General features: G+C 39.0%; 1 protein-coding gene across 1 annotated transcript; it reads left to right on the top strand.

Annotated features, from left to right (window-relative positions):
* Nucleotides 1-128: 128 nt before the first annotated feature.
* LOC133135564 (signal-transducing adaptor protein 1-like) lies at nt 129-7,050 on the top strand. The gene is made up of 10 exons (XM_061252650.1): nt 129-248; nt 1,152-1,223; nt 1,436-1,546; nt 3,174-3,230; nt 3,644-3,840; nt 4,359-4,490; nt 4,640-4,709; nt 5,346-5,448; nt 5,823-5,987; nt 6,335-7,050. The coding sequence occupies exons 1-10, from the start codon at nt 138-140 to the stop codon at nt 6,352-6,354; spliced, it is 1,038 nt and encodes a 345-aa protein (XP_061108634.1). The 5' UTR covers nt 129-137; the 3' UTR covers nt 6,355-7,050.
* The last annotated feature ends 1,513 nt before the right edge of the window (nt 7,051-8,563 follow it).

Below are 8,563 nucleotides of genomic sequence, written 5' to 3'. Positions count from 1 at the left end.
TTCCTTGAAGCTAAATTGCCTAATCAAATAAACTATGGTCACATATAGAGGAACTTTGGAATGAGTACCTCTTTTTTTTGCTCATAACACAGGTGCTTTTGTAAGGCATTGCAGACAGGACAAGTAAACACTGCACCATGGCAGCCATTAGCCCTGTTTCCAGAGTTATCATCAAGAGGAGAGATAAAATAACTGCTTTGCCCCTTTACTATTTTGGATATTTACTGAAAAAGTACACTGGAGAGAAGGTAAATGACACTGGGCTTTTCTGCATTGACAGGCTAGCATGATACTAATGATATTTGTCATGAAAGCTTTTAACAGCTCTTTTAGAATTTCAGAATAAAAGTATTGAGTCAAATATGGTAATCATTTATGGCATGCATTATTATTATTATTAGTAGTAGTCATAGTAGGTCTAGTGTATAAGTAGAAGTAGAAGTAGTAATTTGAGGTAGTTAAAATGTAGTCATATACAAGAAATGATGATCAAGTACAACGCTAACTACAAGTGATGATAATTCCTTGCAGTAATCCCATGTATAAATTATTATTTATGCTTGTGCATACACAAATTATTTATTTTATGCTTTAACTTGTGGAAGAACCTATGCACTTGTAAGTCACTTTGGATTGAAAGCGTCTGCCAAATGACTAAAATGTAAATGTAAAAGTGTAAATTATAAAAACACTTTTTATTTTTTATCCGTATTCAGTGACAAGTAATGATCATACGTAATAAAGCTAAGGAAATGGCTAAAGGATGTCTTATTCTGCTATTTGAATTTTAATAAAACTGTACATAATGCACTTCATACTTTATAATGGGGCAATATTGGCTCAGGCGGTAAGGGCAGGCGGAGGGTTGCCGGTTCGATCCCGCCCTGGGTGTGTTGACATGTACCTGAGCAAGACACTTAACCTCTAAATGCTCCTGACAAGCTGGTTGGTGCCTTCCATGGCAGCCAATTGCTGTTGGTGTGTGAGTGTGTATATGAATGGGTGAATTAGAAGCATCAGTTGTACAGCGCTATATAAATGCCAACCATTTACCATTTTACCATATTGATATGGATTTAGTAATATATTTTCTCTTCTGATGTGAGCACTTGAATGTTATTGACAATGCTGTGCTAATTTTGGACTTATAGAATTACAAACAGTACTTTGGAGAGCTACGGGGATCCACAATCTTCCTTTACACAGATGACACACATGACACAGTAAGGAATATCAAGGAGCATCATTTCACATAATGAATCACAAACTCAAAAGTTCTATTTTAGGCATTCATGCACAATTGCATGTTGTTCATAACAATTTCCCAAAGATAATGAATAGCTTTGCATTTCCTGATTTCTGTATCCACTGTTCCTTTAATGCCTTTCTGCATCTCTCATTAAAAGCTATACTGTTTCAATATTTGTCACTTCAGTATTCTGAGAGGGTGGAGCTACAAAACCTGGTGTCGATTGACACAACCAAAACCAAGGGAGGCCTCACAATCTTCACTTTACAACTGCAGCATGAAGAAATTCAGCTGATGGTCAGAAGCCATCTTAATCTCTAACAATCCCAGTAATGTCTTACTTACTGTTACTTATTGGTTGTTGCAATGCACAAGTTAAGTCTTTCAGAGTCACCTTTTATTCTTTTGCCCATTTGCTTCCATATTTACAGCATGCATATGAATTTGTATAACTGATATGCAGTTTATTGTTTTTAGGAATGGTTATGTGTTTTTTGAGTAAGAAAATAGGAATCTCTTAAGTATTTTTTAGCTTCTATCCCTCAGAAAAGATATAATCAAGCAATTCCACAAAACACAAACAAATAAGCAATGATACAGTTGCACGCAAAAATGTGGCCACCCCTGGTCAAAAAGCCTTTTACAATTAATATCTAAGTGAAAAGAAGTGAACCTGACCTCTACTGTAAATGGTACAATGCTAAACCTGACGCATTTCTTCAAATTAAAGCAAGATTAGTTTTTATAAAGATTTTTTACAGTTTCAAAATAATAAAAAAGGGCCTGTGCAAAAGTTTGGAAACCCTGTCATTTAGAACCTTGTAACTCCTCCTTGGGCAAATATAACAGCTTGAAACGCTAAGCGTCATTAAATTCTAACTTTTTTCAATTGTCTAGAATTGAAATCAAATTCTCTATTCTCACCTCTGCACAGAAATATTCTTCTGCCTCCTTGCATGTACGGTACTTCATGGTTGACTCTTAAGTATGATTTGGACCATTGTCTTACTGAATACCCAAACTCTCTTCAACTTCAATATCTGGATGGACCTTCTAACATTAGTCTCAAGAATTTCTTGATATTTGGTGGAATCCTTCTTCCTTCCACTCACACAATATTTCCTGTGCCCCCAGCTGCCACACAACCAAAGCATAATGGATCCACCTCCATGCTTAACAGTTGGCATGGTGTTATTCTCTACAAAGGCTTCACCCTTTTTTCACCAAAGGATACATTCTTTGGTGGTGGCCAAAAAGTCAGATTTTGGTTTTGTCAGTCCAAAACACATTGTTCCAAAAGGTTTCAGGCAATGTTTTCTTTTGCATACTTCAGTCATTTAATTTTGTGTTGAGGTTGTTCTTTCTGGCAATTCTGCCATGCATGTCTTTATCGTTGTCCTGTGAACAGCCTGTGTTTGCAGTGATGTGTGGCTACTTTCTGCACAGAGGAACCCATGGTTGTTAACACCAGACAGAACAGCCATTGCAGTTAGATACATTTGAAGGCTTGGAGTTACTTCAGAATAAAAAGTTCAGCCCTGATACTCACCTGACTCATTGAAGCCCTATCGAGTAAATCACTTGGGTCTGGGCCTTAGTAATCATCTTTTTTAAAAGTAACAACGAATAATCCAAAAGGGTTTTCAAACTTTTGCACAGGGCCCCTTTTGCTTTTTTAATATAATTTATAAACAGTAAAAAAAATAAAAATAATAAAACCAATCTTGCCTCATGTTTAAATCTGTACTATTTAAAGTTCAGGTTTGCTTTCGATCGCATAGATTCATTGTAACAGGCATTTTAACCTGGGATGCCCAAATTTTTGCACCTCACTGTAGTGGTCTCACAGCTTATATTAAAGGCTGTAATGTATTAACCACTTCCTCTTCTTAATCCGAGAATAAATCAGTTTTCCTGTTCGTAGATTGATAATGCAGATACGGTTGAAGTGTGGCGAGGCTTCATAATGACTGTGGCAAAAGTATGTATGAACAAATATTTATTTACACTGCTTAAAAGTATTCAAGTCTTAAAGAAGTATTGCTGTGCTATGAATACTTCCAGAGTATTAGCCAACTACTTACCATTAGCAGATACCAGCTGTCACTGTTAAAGACTATTCAATTTATAGTAGTGTTATCTTCTAATACATCAACACTAGTAGTCATAGATTTTGATGATAAGAAAACTATAAACCCATCTCGTTTTTTAATTTCCTGTCCAGTAAGGGCTTTGTGTCTTCCTGGTTATACATTTACTTGCGTGATTACTAATAATGGGAACAGAGAAATGTGTCTGCTATGGTGCAATGAAAGTTGTAACAGGTGATTGTGACAAAGAGGAAGAGGAGAAGATGGAGGGAAAGGAGAAAAATGTCTGACTGCGGCCTTTCAGCTGGAGATCCCCCGCAGGCTGCAGCTGCTTCCCGGTCAGAGGCTGCGACTAGAGGAGGTCCTGGAGAAAGAGCGTCAGAGGACCGCCCCACCCCTCCAGCCAATCACAAGTGACCCGAACTGCTGCAGGTGGTGCCTGCTTCCCCCCTCGCCCCTTGTTTCCACGGAGACTTATGACGACATTCATACCTTGCCCCTGTGAGTAGCACAAAAGTTTCTCTCTCTCTATGGCAGGAAAGAAACCAGGTGAGATGATTTAACTGTGTAATTTACTGCTTTAATTAACTGCTGTCTAATTGATCAATTAGGCGCTTAGTAGCAACGAAAGACAGCACACCTTGCGGCTCTCCAGGACCAGGAGTGAGGACCACTGCTTTACGGCTTTGCAGACTTAATGATAAGCTGAAATCAAAATGAACTTTTTCCTCAATTTAGTCAATTCTTCATAACCAACACATCTTAAAGTATATATTCCAAAAAATTGTGATACATGTGTATTTTCATGCAAAGTTTTTTCCATCTACTTCCTGGAGAATGAAATTTTACGTACAAGTAGGTATGTAAAAAAAGATGTTTCACTCATAGATACGTCATATCACGGAAGCTAGTGCTATTTCAGCTTGTCTTTTAATTTGACTATTGTAGTAATTCCTTATTTGTGCTATTGGAAGACGTTTTAAAAGTAAAACTACAGATGCTCCTCCCTCTCTACCCAGCTGTTTCTTCTCTGTGACCCGTCAGGAGGCTGAGGAGATGCTGGCCCAGCATCCGCAGAAAGGGAATATCATCCTACGTCCAGCCACCGATACTGTAAACTATGCCATTACTGTGAGGATGGTAATCAACAGGTTAGAGTGCTCACACACACAGACATACACAGGACTGGTGCTGTGTGCTAGTTCCTTGCCAATCTTTATGTACATTTTTGTTATTGAGCATTGTTTGAGTATTGAATGTATTCATTTGAACTGATTTGTGTGCGCTTACTGTATTTTAGTGGCCCAACTGTGAAACACTACAAGGTGCGGTCAGAAAAATCCGGATTTTTAATCGAGTTGGATGAACCGGTGTGTGCTGCTTACCTTTCTGCTCCTGATTGCCGTACATTCCAAAGACAACTGCAATTATTTCATTTGAAATACAGTTGCTAAGCAGTACATACAATGAAACCCTTTCCCTGGGTTTACACCGATGGATTACTCCAAGTGAATTTCAAATACATATTAACAAAATCAACTTGTTATTTTATATTATTATTTTAAATCACAGCCAAAGGGGACCTAACAAGAGTCCTCAGCTCATACAATAAGGAACATTATACACTCAGCTCGCTATTTATTAGGTAAGATGTGGTCAAGAGATTCAGCTGTTGTTCAGACCAAATGTCAGAATGGGGAAGAAATGTGATCTAAGTGACTTTTACCATTTTTGGTGCCAGACAGGGTAGTTTGAGTATCTCTGCTGATCTCTTGGGATTTTCACGCATAACAGTTTGCAGAGAATGGTGCGGAAAAAAAAACATCCAGTTAGCAGTAACGCAAATAACCAGTGGTATGCAGAAGAGCATCTCTGAACACACAATGCGTCAAACCTTTAAGTGGATAGGCTACAGCAGCAGAAGACTAATAAATATTTTTTTATAAGTGTAAAAAATACCTAATAAAATGCTCACTGAGCGTACATTTGTTATCTGTCTGATCAAGGTGACAGTTCCCAGTCTCAGGGATGTCGTCAACCACTTTGTGAAAACAACCTCGCACTGTCTCCAGCCTTACACCGAGACTGAGGACTACGACACATGCATAGGTGAGACAATGCGCACAGGTGAGAAAACGTTCAATAAAGGTTGATAAAGTCGATAAAGACTAATGCTCTTATCCAGAAGTGTTGCACAACAATTCTGGTCCAGTGCAAATGCAGTCTCTCTTCCCAAAGCACACATTTTGTCCAGACATTTTGAGAACCCCCCGCCCCCCCCCTCCCCCCTGCATAATCAGTTCCACTATGACACCCCTTCAGTAGTTTGTTCAACAAAATAAGCAAATAATATTGTTAAATGCTTGGAAGAGGCACTTTTTTCTTTCTATGATGCCCTAGTCATTTCCCATATGTGGATTGGTTTGGTGGTGACATACAGTATGAGAGGCAGACCAGACACACGTGGTGTTTGTGTCTGACAGAGGTGTCGCCTACCTCGTCCGTTTCACCACTGAAATCACCACCGGCCAGAGTGGCACCCAGAATCCGTGCTGGACTCACCCCACCCACCGCAACATGCCAGCCCCTACCCCAAAAGCCCCTGGAGGAGGAGAATACATACCTTGATCCAGACCTCATTGAGCAAGGTGAGCATGCTATAATGCACATATAATCCAATGTACTTTATTTAGCAGTTATCATTTCTGTACAGCAAAAGCATGCAGTTGCAGAATGAGGGCTGAAAATCTACATGGTAGAATTGAGAAGCTCTCAAAACATGTGTTTAAAACAACACATAATGTGTAATTGTTTGGCACACTGCATTTTGTGTCTTCTATAAAGTTTCCCTTAACACAAAACTTGTACATTTGTAACTCAAAAGTAGTAGCTTTGATAAAATAAAATGTGTTGAAAGCAACACAAAGGCAGATAACAAAAAGAGTGCAGCAGAACATTTTTTTACAGTCCCATTCTCACCGGTTTCTGTCCCTAGACTCAAGAGGCATTGAATGAGTAACTTCCCCAGACTGCACAAAGAAGAGGGAGGGATCAGCAGGCATCTGGATGGGAAAGGAAAGGGTTAATACAAACAACTAATTTCAAAAATGACCATGTGCCTCATATTTGCTTATTAGCTCAACCTATCCAGTATTTTAGTATAGAAGGGTTCGCATTTTGTACATCACTCTGGACTAGTATAAACTCGACATGTCAAAGAGGGTGCAGAAATGTATGCACCCAAACTGGTCTCCTAGAAAAAATGCTACATTGTTCGATATTCAATATAAGTTGAAATTGTATCCCCATCTCACAAATGAAGTACTGCATGCAAACTGAGACCACAGCTCACTATAATCATTACGTATTATTAGAAGGGTAGAAATCTTGATTCTTATTCTGTATATTCATAGACACATATAGACAGTATAGAACTATACTGTTCACGGTCAATAAAACTAGACTGCAAAATTAGGCTGCTGATTTACATAATCTGTATACAATATACAGTGGTGTGAAAAAGTGTTTGCCCCCTTCCTGATTTCTTCTTTTTTTGGATGTTTGTCACACTTAAATGTTTCAGATCATCAAGCAAATTTAAATTAGTCAAAGACAACACAAGTAAACACAAAATGCAGTTTTTAAATGAAGGTTTTTATTATTAAGGGAGAAAAAAAATCCAAACCTACATGGCCCTGTGTGAAAAAGTGATTGCCCCCTAAACCTAATAACTGGTTGGGCCACCCTTAGCAGCAACAACTGCAATCAAGCGTTTGCGATAACTTGCAATGAGTCTCTTACAGCGCTGTGGAGGAATTTTGGCCCACTCATCTTTGCAGAATTGTTGTGATTCACCCACATTGGAGGGTTTTCGAGCATGAACCACCTTTTTAAGGTCATGCCACAGCATCTCAATAGGATTCAGGTCAGGACTTTGACTAGGCCACTCCAAAGTCTTCATTTTGTTTTTCTTCAGCCATTCAGAGGTGGACTTGCTGGTGTGTTTTGGATCATTGTCCTGCTGCAGAACCCAAGTTCGTTTCAGCTTGAGGTCACGAACAGATGGCCGGACATTCTCCCTCAGGATGTTTTGGTAGACAGCAGAATTCATGGTTCCATTTATCACAGCAAGTCTTCCAGGTCCTGAAGCAGCAAAACAGCCCCAGACCATCACACTACCTCCACCATATTTTACTGTTGGTATGATGTTCTTTTTCTGAAATGCGGTGTTACTTTTATGCCAGATGTAATGGCATACACCTTCCAAAAAGTTCAACTTTTGTCTCGTCAGACCACACAGTATTTTCTCAAAAGTCTTGGGGAACATCAAGATGTTTTCTGGCAAAATTGAGACGAGCCTTAATGTTCTTTTTGCTCAGCAGTGGCTTTCGTCTTGGAACTCTGCCATGCAGGCCATTTTTGCCCAGTCTCTTTCTTATGGAGTCATGAACACTGACCTTAACTGAGGCAAGTGAGGCCTGCAGTTCTTTGGATGTTGTTGTGGGGTCTTTTGTGACCTCTTGGATGAGTCGTCACTGCGCTCTTGGGGTAATTTTGGTCGGCCGGCCACTCCTGGGAAGGTTCACCACTGTTCCATGTTTCCGCCATTTGTGGATAATGGCTCTCACTGTGGTTCGCTGGAGTCCCAAAGCTTTAGAAATGGCTTTATAACCTTTTCCAGACTGATAGATCTCAATTAATTTCTTTCGATCTCGGCATGATGTCTTTTGAGGATCATTTGGTCTACTTCAATTTGTCAGGCAGGTCCTATTTAAGTGATTTCTTGATTGAGAACAGGTGTGGCAGTAATCAGGCCTGGGTGTGGCTAGAGAAATTGAACTCAGGTTTGATAAACCACAGTTATGTTTTAACAGGGGGGGGCAATCACTTTTTCACACAGGGCCAGGTAGGTTTGGATTTTTTTTTCTCCCTTAATAATAAAAACCTTCATTTAAAAACTGCATTTTGTGTTTACTTGTGTTGTCTTTGACTAATATTTAAATTTGTTTGATGATCTGAAACATTTAAGTGTGACAAACATGCAAAAAAATAAGAAATCATCAGGAAGGGGGCAAACACGTTTTCACACCACTGTATATAGTTTTAATATTTAATTTCAATTTCCATGCAGCACTTCAGTAAGCAAAATACTGTATTGCAATGATATGCCTGGACACATTTAAAGATTGCAGATATCTTAGTACTTTTCTTCTGCATGATAGTG

The sequence above is a fragment of the Conger conger genome, chromosome 8 (genome assembly GCF_963514075.1).
Source record: "Conger conger chromosome 8, fConCon1.1, whole genome shotgun sequence".
Classification (NCBI taxonomy): domain Eukaryota; kingdom Metazoa; phylum Chordata; class Actinopteri; order Anguilliformes; family Congridae; genus Conger; species Conger conger.
Note: the sequence above shows the minus strand (reverse complement) of the source record. Positions and strands in the feature narration are given on the sequence as shown.

Bases quoted from the DNA above. Each gene is read 5' to 3' on its own strand.
- LOC133135564 (XM_061252650.1), top strand. From the start codon at position 138: ATGGCAGCCATTAGCCCTGTTTCCAGAGTTATCATCAAGAGGAGAGAT. The intron at 1,224-1,435 runs GTAAGGAATATC...TTGTCACTTCAG, and splicing joins CAGATGACACACATGACACA to TATTCTGAGAGGGTGGAGCT. The intron at 4,491-4,639 runs GTTAGAGTGCTC...ACTGTATTTTAG, and splicing joins GTGAGGATGGTAATCAACAG to TGGCCCAACTGTGAAACACT.